Here is a 12,370-nt window from a genome sequence, read left to right as displayed (position 1 = left end):
AGCTTTTCTCTTGTGTTGCGCCCTCTGCCATTCCCGCTGCTGATCGATCTGCAGCCTCTCAAAATGCTGTTCTCGAATTAAGCCACATAACTAGCGCATCCTTCTAGGTCCCGTCTGCAGATCTCGGTAGCTTTATACGTGTCTGTACGGTACACAAGCTGCATTATTATTATTATATATTATCTTTATTATTATATAGTCCATGAATAACCTAGAATAATTTTCCTAACATATGATATATTAACCTGCATGTCCCTAGATCAAGATTACGTCTTGTTCTACACTTAATATAGTTATAGATTTTGCTGTTCTTTAGCGGTATTTATTCATACGCATGAGTATTTGGTCAGAATCCCGCAGTTACTTTTTGAAGTTTGCAGACCCGAGCTTTTATTACACAACCACAAAAATTCGCGTGTTTAAGGGATGGGGAAAACAGAAAATTCTTATCCAGTTTGGCTTCCATATTTTTCTACAGTACCCACCGGTTAAATTCTTTCGGTTGTTGTTGATGATACCAAATATTTAAACAACATGTGGTGATTTTTTGAATATCGCGTCCTTTCTAGAGTGTTGCTTCTTCCTCAGCAAAATCAATATAAACATAAGAGAATGAACACCAACGATGCTGTTTACACATTATGTATAGAAAATAAAATGCTGAACCAAATCCTGCATTTGTACATTTTACAAGTCTTTTTCGTAACGATATATCAATATGATTGTGTCTAAGTGGTTTGGTTTCGTTTTTTACGTAATGTGTCAACAGCGAGGGAAACTATCATTTACGCATATGTTTGCTTAGATCGTCTGAAACCTTGCTATGCTTATGCGGCTATTGCTGAATGCCTCGAGCTTTGCTTGTAAACAATGTGATTTTATACTCTTCATTAAGCTTTGGTTTCTGTTGTAGTTACGATTCTTTTGAACCGGTCAGTTACTGTTAAATTTTTAAGTAGAGTAGTTTTTATTGGTATGTTTTTACGTATTATGTTTTGTTAATTTATATTTTGTTATTGGTAACTGACGAAGCTGGCGTGTTTTGTTATGGGAGACTTCTTATCCTAAAGTAGAAACGACCTGCGCGATAATCAGGTCAGCAGGCTGCCCATTTTACTCTAATTGTTGTTATTGATATATTTTTTAAACATCTGATAAAATTACCTGAAAATAAAGAGAGTGAATTTTCTATATGAGCCACAATGGAAGAAAACTTTTTTAAAATCTGCTAATCAAATACAATACTACTATTTGTATAAATATACTTTGTATATAGTGGCTCATTATTTTTTCATTTTATCAACAACAATTTTGTGATATTTTAGTAACGATTGTTATTTAAGTCACATCATAACGCAGACAACTAGTTGTTTGCACCGTCTGTTGAAAAACAAACGCACATCAGGCCCAGGCCTTCTGCATTTGTTTTTTGGCAGCTCTGTTAAGCATTTCCACGAAATCTCGTTCCCTGAGTGCTATTGAATCTTCGACTATATTTTAATGAGTACTACATGTTAGTGAACGAGAAGGTCGTGGTGAGTTAATTTTAGGAATTTATTTGCAGTATCCTATGGAGAGGCGAGGTTATTCAGAAATAAGGAGAAACAGTGCAGAAATGTCACACTTATTTTTTGAAAAATATAACTAATAAAGATTCGTGGAAATATTATTCTATCTAATGATCAATAAACGTACATGGTAAAATAAGTAAATATGGGTGTATGCATGATATTTAAACAACCATAATTACGATATTGGATTTATGATTTCTCCTTATTATTGAATGTTTGACAGGCATGTAGGAGGAAGTTGTTTGGTTCTACTAGGGCCACATGACATGTCTTTGGTTTTTGCCTCAATGAGTGTTGATGTTAAAAATTATTTATTCTTATATAACTTATATGAAAATATCATTGTGTTGGGGGCCATTTTACCGCTTGGAGATACTTTTCTGCATGCCTGTCCCTGAAGTGGGTGAACTAATACATTTGATAAAGTGTGTGATTACATTACATTATTATTATATAAGAAATATGCCGATTGTCCTTGCCTTTATTTACTTGAGGTTTGTTTTGTCAAATTGTGCCATACGCGCTGATGAATACGTAACCCGTTTAATACATTTTATTATCACCATGAACCCATTCGTCATTCTGTTTTCCTTATTTTTAAAGGTGGTCAAACATTTTGTCAAATTTCCATGTTCACGTTATGTCTTGTAGACATATTATGATAACTAATTATTGATATATTACCTATTGTTTATTATTAATTAAATATAAGAATAAACTAATGATGTGATGATGATCGGTAGATCATATGAGGTGGCTTTTAAGCCTACCATTTTCTGAATATAGTAGAGTTAATAAACCATAATGTGAAAATTTAGCTGCGTTTTATTACCCACTGTAAAAATAAGTCTGGCCTGATTTTTTTTAAATGAAGCATCCTAAGGAAACCCATTTAAAATAACGTAAAATGCACATTATAATGAATAATTTTCAACTTTCAGCATAAGCTGTAACGCCTCAAATGAAATATATAAAATAATTAAATCCTTAAAAATTATTATTATTTCCTTCCCAAGTCCCAAAGCTGGATAAAGTCACTGAAAAAATATTCTTCATGCTAGTATTTCCATTTTATATTGAAACAAAAATCATTGCCTGTTTTTTTTACTAAGACATCAGTATGTCTATTTGTTATTATTTTAAACAGCTTTATTTTGTTATACAAACATATCTAATGAAGAATACATTCTTACATGCCGTTGGTTTGGTGTTAATTGTGGCTTAACGAAATGTTGGGACACAAGCAATGGTTAATTACCAAAAGAAATATTACTTTATTATACAATAATTACTTGTCTTATGATCAACAAGTCAGCTAGTCTAAGAACAGCTCTTGTATTGAAAATTTGTCGAAAATTCGGCCAACCAAGGCCAGCACCGTTTGCTCAATCGCTACATGAATAGCTGGCTGGAGTTCAGTCAAAAACTCGTCAACATTCTCATTAACGATTTGATTCATTTGTCTTGTAAGCTCCATATTGCCTTTAAAAAGCCCATCAAACCTGAAATGTGCTTTAGAGACGGATTCCTTAACTTCCATTTTACAAAACTTGATATATTCTCTGCTGCCTTTCTGGTACCGTCGTCCTTGCAATTTCGTTTCAACTTGAACATCAGCTGCAATTTCAAATTTCATTCGTTTGAAAATACTGTGAGACACTTACTAAAGTTTCCGTCAGCTGGTCCGTTTCCGTCAAGTTCGAAAAACAAAATGCGTCCTTTGACGTGATAATTCGACTTGATTCTCAGTTTTGGGAAAATTAATTTCGTTTCAAATTCATTTCTGCTTAAATTGAACCCGATGTCTTGGATGACCAACTGATCGAGGTGAAAAATTTCAACATTTTTGAACTCAGCGTTAAAATTGTCTTCATTTTCGAGTAATACTTGCGGGAGGATTAAGGGATTCATGGGAGGTAAACTGAATTCCGGTATTCCGCGTTTGAAATGAGCTCTTAGTGTGTAAACAGCTTCAGTGAAGCACGTTTTGGTGGTGTTATTGTTCCGGTAGCACTTATTTATATACGATGCTTGAAAAATAATTATGAAACACCAGTAAATTGAAAAAAAAACTACCAACTTACGAAAGCGCTTTGAAGTTGCAGTGGAACAAATCACAAAAAGAAATGCAGCTTTGTATAATAACATCTTTACGAAAAATACGAAAAGATTGGCAAACGCAGTATTTATGTCTTTGCGAATTGTACGTGACCATCAGCTCTTCCTCAGTGTAAATTTTGATGAGGGTTTACTAAGAAAAACAAGAGGTTTGCAAACAGAAGTGTGATTTTACGAGTTTGGTGTGTGATTTTGGCAAACATGTTAAACACATTGATGTTTTTAGTCGAAACCTAAATCAAAATGAAAGCATTTTTTCTAATAAATTCCGATAAGACGTAAGAAATAATGAGTGAATCAATTTCTTTTTCTTCCAATTTATTCCGCTAGTTTCTACTACGTAATGTATTTTGCAGTTAAATTACTAGCAACAATGGTCATAGCGTCAAGAATATTGACTTAAACTTAAAAATATCTAGGTTTATGTAAATACGAGTATGTATTTATACTTTATTCTACGTTTTAGTTAACTACAGAAATTCAAGACTTTATGATGAAACCGTTACAGGAATTTTGCATTATTCTATTCTATTAAACGTTGAATAGAAAGAATTTTTAATTTTACTGTATTAAAATTTTCTTGTAGAAATGACGTAATCCGCCATTCACTTAAAAATCCTTGAAGCGTGATTTCAAACATAAGCAATAAAAACAAAATATCGATTGTATTTTTTATTTATAAAATAACAAATAAATATTAAATTTAACTGTGAATCAATAAATAAAAACAAATGTTCTTTTTTTGGCACAGCCAATAAGTTATTATTTAAAGAGTCAGATCACGATTTCTGATTATGAAGGGGATACAACTTCTCGTAAGGTATCCTATAGACACTTTTAAACAAAATCCCTTCCATAATTTGCGTAAAGACCTCCTCAACTGCAGGTTTAACTTCCTCAACAATTTCTTGCAAATTCTCTTTAATTACATTGTCGGCAGCTTTGGCTACAAATTCAATATTTCATCGGATACTTTTTGTGATAAGAAAGAATCTTACCTAAAACCTCGTTTCCATCAAACAAACCATCCATTTTCGACTGAACTTCGCCAACGTCAATATGTATTTTGGTTTTCTCCGATTCTAGATAAGTCTTGCCTCTTCTGGTTACCAATTTTGCTTGTTGTACAAGACTTCCATTCGAACTAACTGAATAAAAAATTAAACTAGTGGCTAGCAATTTTGGGTTAAATAACTATTACCTACAGTTGTGTCCAATTGTCCTTTACCTTCAATGGGCACTGTTAAAATTTTCCCTTTGATAGAATAGTTTCCTTTAATATTAATCTTGCCCATAGTAACGGCCCCAGTGAAGAGTAGCTTCTTAACATCGAAACTTACATTTGGCAATTAGAGAAAAAATCAAATTCAAAGTTATTGCTTACTCAAACTTTGTAAACTTATAAGTGTCCAATCCTGTTACTGTAACATTGGTAAGGGACGATTTGTAACTAATAGAGTCCGTCCCGAGTTGGAGATTCACTTCAGGAACATAGAACGGGGAAATTGGAGGAACATTTAATTCAGGAACACCTTTTTGTAGGAACGGTCGCACTTGTTCAGTTGCGTTCAGAAGACATTGGTTGAGATCCGGGTCGTCTCTGTAGCATCTCGGGTAGTACGCCGCTGAATTTTTTTATTTTACAATAAAAACAAAATAAACGACACTGGACTATTTAAAAATGTCAAGTTAAAGAAAAGTACACTGCAAACCTTGAGTCAAAACACGGTGAATCAATTGTATTAATTAACCTTAAAACGGGAATTTTTCACCTTGACTGATTTTTTATTCAACATTTTAAATCACAAAAATAAAATTTGTAAAATGTGACTTACGGAGATCTCGCTCGCCGAGGATTACACAAATATTGGCGAACAATAAGATAACAAAAATGGGTAGTTTTTTAAACAACATGATTAGAACAATTATTGTCACTACTGGAATAAAGTTCGAATTGAAGAATGCGTTATATAAGCGACTACCACCACTTGCCCTTCAGCCACAATTTTAATCATCGCCAATGTCTTTCATTGGGTACTTGTGTATTAAAGAAGAGGTAAACAGGTTTAGTTTTTTGTGAAGATTATCATGGAAAATAACAATTTGTACCTAAAAGGAAACGAGGTGATGTGGGTTTGCTTCGCGTTGGAGAATCACCTTGTTTGCTTGTCAAAATTATTTAAGTGGAAAAATTGTCAGATTAATTCGAGAATTAATCATAATTTTGCGAAGTAAACTAAATGGCAACACAATAAAAACTCATTGCTAATTAAACTAATTTGAATTAGGTTGTCAGAATGAATAAATTTTTTGGGGTTTCTTTTTTAGAGGCTAGCGACAATTTTTTACGTAATTCTTTCACAAAACCTAATGCAAGCATCGCTTGTCTAAGATTATTATTAAAAATAATTAAAACGTTAAAAGATTAATTAATTAATTTTAACTACAAGAAATAATTGTAGAAAAATTTTGAAAAAAATTGCATGCACAGAGAGACAAATAAAATGTGTATTAGCAAACGCTGGTTTCTGAGTTACAGTTTAAAATCTTTTAACATACTCACCCTGTATATTAAATAATCTTACTATTGTTTTGTACTGTTCCTAAAAATGCAAAGTAATGAACCTAATTTTGGCCGCTCTATCCCAAAGGTTTTTTATCATATTCCTTGCAGACGTATCTTCGATTAATTAAATAACTTAAGTAACCTTCAACACCGGAGCATGTTTAATTTATTATTTGACATAATTGTTATTTAAGCTTGATTTGAAATAGTCTTTCTTTTGTAAAAAACTTTAAAAAAGACTAATATGTTTCTGTCTAATACCTGTTTGGAGCAACTTTAAGAGCAAGGAAATGACAAATATCTAGATGCATTTTTTAATTTGAATTAAGTAATTGATTATTTACATATTAATATAGGCATGTATCCAAAGTTAGAGGTAGGTACTTTAGAGACATAATATTTGGTGGTTTTATGAAATGTGTTATCACTTACTACAAATGTATGTAGCTGTAGAAATTAGGTCTAGACGAAGGGCAATAATTGTGAAACAGTTTTTTATCAAATGTATATTGTGCATACGTACAAAAATACATAAATTTTAATAACAAAACGTTCGTAACCTATTCTTATAATTATCTAATTCTAATCTACTGGATACAGCTTATCAAAGGGCACATTATCCTCCAGAGCTCTAAACAGCCACTGCTCTACAATATTCGTAATGATCTGTTGAATTACCGGTTTCAGATCCTCAAATAGCTCATTAACGTTGTCGTTAATTACGGTATTAGTCACCCTATCTGTAAGAAACATACATTATAACAATAACATAATTACACGGACTAATAAGGTTATTTTTGCACTTTCTGTTGTTATCAAAAATTAATTCAAGGCTGAACAGTGATTTTATTTCAAGTAAACACTCACTTAGTTCCTCATTTCCGTCAAAAAGCCCATCCAGATGGACCTTTGGACCCCCTACTTCGATAGTTGTAGTGGTGTTAACAGGACGAACATAATCCTTTCCTCGTTTTTTCACATACTCAACTTTCTGATACGCCGTGATATTCGAATTAGCTTTAAAAAAAAATCACTAAACTTAAGACTTGATGAATAATAGAATAAAGAATACCGATTCCGGCCACAAATTTCCCTTTTCCTTCAATGGGAGCTAAGAGAATTTTCCCAGTAACAGTATAGTCACCAGTCAGGTCCATGTTATCGATGGTAGCCTTACAGAACCATTGCAAATTTGGAACATCAAAGCTTTGAAAATTAAAATTTTGGTTTAACATTTCAATTGTATAAGGAGACTCACTCAAATTGCGAGAACTTGTAGCTTCCTAATCCTTTAACGACGACATTTTTGAGCAAAGCTTTAAAGTTTAGGGCTTGAGTGCCTTGTTCTAGGGTTATTTCAGGGATGACGTAGGGCTCAATTGCAGGGACTCCGAGCTCGGGGACGCCTTTGATAAGGTAGGGTTTGACGGTTTCGGTCGCCTTTAGCAAACATTCGCTCAATTTGGGGTCGTAACGCTTACATCTTGGAAAGTAGGAAGCTAGAATTTATGAATATTAATTAGAGCCCGAATTTAAGAAAAAAATATTTTCCCGAGTGATATTATAAATGAGGGCGGTTATCTTATGCAAGGTTAATAAATACTGTTTGTTTCACTTTCACAAAATGCACAAACGTCACATTTCACCAACGAAATAAATATTTTTCACTTACGCAGATCGTGGATGACTGCCTCAGAGATGGTGAAAAAGACACTAAAAATGAGAATACTTTTGCTAAATAAATGCATATTTGTGATGAACAGCTAAGGACTGGACGACAGACTGCTTGAAATGGCTATTGAGAAATTTATATGTTTCGACCAATGTTACTCGATACAATGAAGGAGCGCCTTGGTAGTGGTTATTTCGAAATTATAACACAAATTATGGGTTTAACGAAAATTAATTAGTCAAATTAGCAAAACGACAAACAATTGCGCTTTTAAAAACGTAAAAAAAGAAAAGTTAAATAAAACATTGCATTAAATTAATAGAGGATGCAACATTGTTAACCTTCAAGTAAATAACATTTTGTAGTTATTTACTCGGGAAAGAAGTTTGCTTTTCAGACTCGTGATTCCTCAACTGTGGAAATATTATGCAAGAATTTGAACAATTTTCGAGTACTGATTTGTCGTATAAGACGAAATAACTGGGGTACAATTATTTCATGTTTGTTATAACAAACTTAATTATATGTTTTCTTCGGTTGTTTAAATTATATGCCTGGGATACACGTAGTTACAAACAATCTTAAGGATCTAAATTTAGGCAGGGGTGTTTATCAAATCGAGTGATTTAGATTATTGTTTTTTTTTCTCAAATTTGTTACTTCAATAAGTAAAAGCAACAAAACGGGTCTACATTAATTATCTCGCTAAATAACAGCGCAGTTATTTATGTAAACCTGTTTTCTATTATTATTTAATATTGTCCAGATTAGAATTTAAACTGAAACGATTAAGAAAATAACATTTTTATCTACGAGATGTGTCTAATTAACGAAACCTGTTGTTACGAAAATTACGTTATTGCTGTGGATGGAAGTAGGTTTGCAAAAGCCTACAACTTCAGATAAATAAGAAAACGCAAAATTACGAAACAAGACAACAAGCTAAGCAAATGGTAGGGGTCCATATCACCCATTTATTTTATCACTTTATTAAAAAATCCCTAACTAATCAAAAACAAAGTATGTACAGTACATAATACAAACGCAAGATGAATGTTCCTCATTGGTCGTATGATTCTTAAATCTTGTTTTTGAGCCATCTGACGAAGAGAAAGTAATAAATGCATTAAATGGAACCAATGAAAAGCATTCAAATTTTTATATCTATTAGGGATTCTTGTTCCTTTGAATCATTTGTTGCCACCAGGAAGAAAGAACTCAAAGGTCAACAACTTAAAAATGGATTTATGATTCTCTTCTCACTTCAGCTGGCAAATTTACTTTCAGTTTCTTGACCCAGTTAAGATTTTTTGTTTTTACTGAGCCGAATACGTGAGATATTTAATATTCGCAGTTGATCTGTAGGTGGTTTAAATATTTCACTTAGAAAGTAAATATTCGCTCAGAGCATACGCACCCATTAGATTTGTAAATTCTCGGATAAATAAGGCGACCAAATTATCTTCGATTTTTTGCTTAATAATAATTAATATTATTAATTAAAAAAAAGAGGTACAGTTTGAAATAATATTACAACTGGCATTGGAACACACATTTTTCTGCATTTGTCATGTAATTGAAATAAACCAAGGAGCTAAAATTATTCACACACTAAAATAATCATCGAGAATTTTCCCATATCTATTGTCTTAGGTCAGGTCAGATCAACTTAACTTTTTTTTGCACTTGTTGAAGTTTGTCTATTGTTACATATGGAGTTTAAAAATTCTATGCGAAAAATACTCAAAAACCAGAGCCAAAATATGTTTAATAATCTTGGTGTAAATTTCCTTCTGAAGATTTGCAACCAGCAATACACAACGACTGTTAGTTTGAGTGAACAAAGCTCATAATTTAGACAACCTCTCAAAAATGATTTTAACTTAATATATGCTCTGTTTTTTTATTTTAATTTTTTGTTCTTGTCCAAACACTTAAAAATGCGATCTCATATCACTCATATTTTTATTGTGAACATAATTTTTCCGAGCGGATTTTCATCTTTAGGTCTTGTCCAAACACTTAAAAAGGCGAATTAAAACTCATATTACTGTTTTAGCCATTTATTAAGTACATATAAAAATCCTAAAAAGTATTAGGTACCACGTAAGAGTAATGGTTCAAATTTATTAAATTTGAAAACACAGTAAATAAAGTACTTAGCAATTTTTGAATTCTGAGTCGTCCATTATGAACGGTTTTATCTATCAACTCTCAAAGTCCAATGTCTGTATCAAACTTAAACATTTAAACCTTCCACAGAATAAAAACACTAAAACTACCAAAGACGAAATAAAAAAATTCTTATTCAGGTAACAATTCTTTGGCGGGAATAGTAGCAAGCACTTGGTTCAAAATGACCCTGTACAAATCTGTCGCAGTCTCGACGAAAATTGGGTTCACGGCGTCCATCACACGACGCGGGTTTTCATTGTAGAAGTTGGCAATGAGGTCGGCTGTAACAAACATCCAGTTACGACAAAAATAAATGTTAAGTGGTTTTATTTGTTTTGATTTGCATAATTTTTTTCCGATCGTTCAAGGATTTTATCAGAGTTGAAGGTGATTTTTGAGCACAACAATTACCTCCAAACTGAAGATCGGGATTGTCCGCAATAAGTTTGATTTCGCCGTCCCCTACCCTAATTTTCATGTTGTACTTATCGACTTGGAAATACTTGACTCCGTTTTTGTCAACGAGCTTCAGGTTTCCTTTGGCATATATCTGCGTGTTTGCTGAAAATTACAGTTCACACACACATATTTCGCAACTCGAAGCAACTTACTGAAGTTGCCGCTGAAAAATCCCTTGCTCCTCAGAGGGATGATAAGGAGCTGCCCCACGACGTCGTAGTCCATGTCGAGGTGGGTCCAGGGCAGGGTGATCCTCATTTCGGCGGTGTAGTTGTGAGGGTTGGCTCTGAAACCCAGTTTCGTGTCAAGGAAGCACAACATCTTCCGCGAGAAAGTGTATTAGAAAATCAAGTTGATTGACCTTATTCATTGTTGGTATATGTAAGGTGTTGCATAATTTTTGATCTTACTTGGTGTCCTCGATTACGATGTTGGTGGCTCCGAGGACTTTGATGTTTTTCATCACGGCTTTGATGCTGACGAGTTCGTTGATGGTCCTGTCTACGGACATGAAGGGCAGTTCGAGGGGGTCGAAGGGGGGCAGGTTGATTTCGGGGATTCCCTTGGCCAGGACAGGGATGGATTTCTCGAAGGCCTTGCGAGTGCAAGCGTTGTAATCGGGGTCATTTCGGCTGCATAATAAATTCGAGACGCGTTCGGCTGAAAAATATTACATCACTCGAGAAAGTTCCGAAATTTATTCAGCAATTTACTTTTTTTATTAACGGTACTGAACCTTTATATTCACATTTACAACAAAAATTAACAATTTAGCACATTTTTTCCAGAATTTTTAACGAAAGAGGAAAAATTTGATGAGAAGTATTATAATAAAAGAAGTATATTTTATGTACAGAAAAATTGAGAAAGTACCCGGCCGGCACGAACGGGTACGATTTTTTGCCTCTGACAATTTAAACAAGTTTTTTTCAGTCGTTAAATACTTACGCAAAACTTTGCACTGGGAGGCCGCGACCAGAGCACACACCACCACAAGGTACTTCATGTTTGTAAATAAATAAATCGACGCAAACCTCCGATATAAGCTCCTTTATAAAAAGGAAAAGTTCCTACCTCCAGGCTCCCACCACTACACTTTTACTATCAGTATCGGGACATTACGCCTCATCAATTAGCATCAAAACTGGCGTATTAATCCCAATTTTGGCGTCATTTTCATTAAGTTAATTGCTCTCATTTATTTAGCAAAATTGTTTATTTCCGACTTATTTTAATAAATCGTTGCAGTTTTTCCCTAATGGAATTTTTAAATGAGGATATTATATAATTCCAAAATTTTGGTACAGGAAGTAGCTACATCCTGTTACGCACTGAAGAAAGTGTGAGGAGATAAATTCGTTGGAGATTAAAAAATTCGGAGGGAAGTGCCCTTTGCGTTGTTACACTCATGATATTTAGAAAGGTCATTAGTCGCTGTTTTGAAACCGCGTTGTTTATTTTCCATTTAGGTTTGTCATAATTTCCCCCATAATTACGTTTGCTGAAATTTGCTTGTGAAAGATGCAAGTCTGTCGAAAAGGAGGAACGCATTAATTTTTCATTTCGTGGTTGTTGGATAACAATAGTCATGTAATTGTGTCATGTAATTTCTAAATTTTGGTTTTGGTTTTCAATCCTTTTGAGGATTATTGTTATTGTGAATGGCTATTTATTGTTATAAAAAGAAAACGTCTATTAATAGCGTTGTGGATTTAAGTATTGTTTTTTAATGCAATGAATAAGTAAATAAATTAAAGCTGAAAAACATAAATGGATGTTGACAGCAGGTAATCTACGTCTTGGGTATTA

The 12,370-nt window shown here is 33.4% G+C and overlaps 3 protein-coding genes across 3 annotated transcripts; all 3 read right to left on the bottom strand.

The window, feature by feature from the left end:
- Positions 1-2,825: 2,825 nt before the first annotated feature.
- LOC662220 (uncharacterized) lies at positions 2,826-8,105 on the bottom strand. The gene is made up of 8 exons (XM_064356613.1): positions 7,928-8,105; positions 7,514-7,754; positions 7,328-7,461; positions 7,123-7,272; positions 6,840-6,995; positions 3,656-3,784; positions 3,236-3,601; positions 2,826-3,188 (listed from the first exon to the last, which is right to left on the bottom strand). Exons 1-8 carry the CDS (start codon positions 8,001-8,003, stop codon positions 2,887-2,889), a joined length of 1,554 nt encoding a protein of 517 aa, XP_064212683.1. The 5' UTR covers positions 8,004-8,105; the 3' UTR covers positions 2,826-2,886.
- On the bottom strand, positions 4,349-5,685 carry LOC135266397 (protein takeout-like). The gene is made up of 5 exons (XM_064357069.1): positions 5,525-5,685; positions 5,074-5,314; positions 4,891-5,024; positions 4,688-4,837; positions 4,349-4,635 (listed from the first exon to the last, which is right to left on the bottom strand). The coding sequence occupies exons 1-5, from the start codon at positions 5,601-5,603 to the stop codon at positions 4,469-4,471; spliced, it is 771 nt and encodes a 256-aa protein (XP_064213139.1). The 5' UTR covers positions 5,604-5,685; the 3' UTR covers positions 4,349-4,468.
- Positions 8,106-9,974: 1,869 nt separating the features above from the next.
- On the bottom strand, positions 9,975-11,666 carry LOC662255 (uncharacterized). Its single transcript, XM_968366.5, has 5 exons — positions 11,510-11,666; positions 10,972-11,221; positions 10,714-10,847; positions 10,514-10,663; positions 9,975-10,383 (listed from the first exon to the last, which is right to left on the bottom strand). Exons 1-5 carry the CDS (start codon positions 11,565-11,567, stop codon positions 10,232-10,234), a joined length of 744 nt encoding a protein of 247 aa, XP_973459.1. The 5' UTR covers positions 11,568-11,666; the 3' UTR covers positions 9,975-10,231.
- Positions 11,667-12,370: the final 704 nt, after the last annotated feature.

The sequence above is a fragment of the Tribolium castaneum genome, chromosome 5 (genome assembly GCF_031307605.1).
Source record: "Tribolium castaneum strain GA2 chromosome 5, icTriCast1.1, whole genome shotgun sequence".
Taxonomy (NCBI): Eukaryota; Metazoa; Arthropoda; class Insecta; order Coleoptera; family Tenebrionidae; genus Tribolium; species Tribolium castaneum.
The sequence above is the reverse complement of the archived record's forward strand: the minus strand, read 5'-3'. Positions and strand labels throughout refer to the sequence as shown.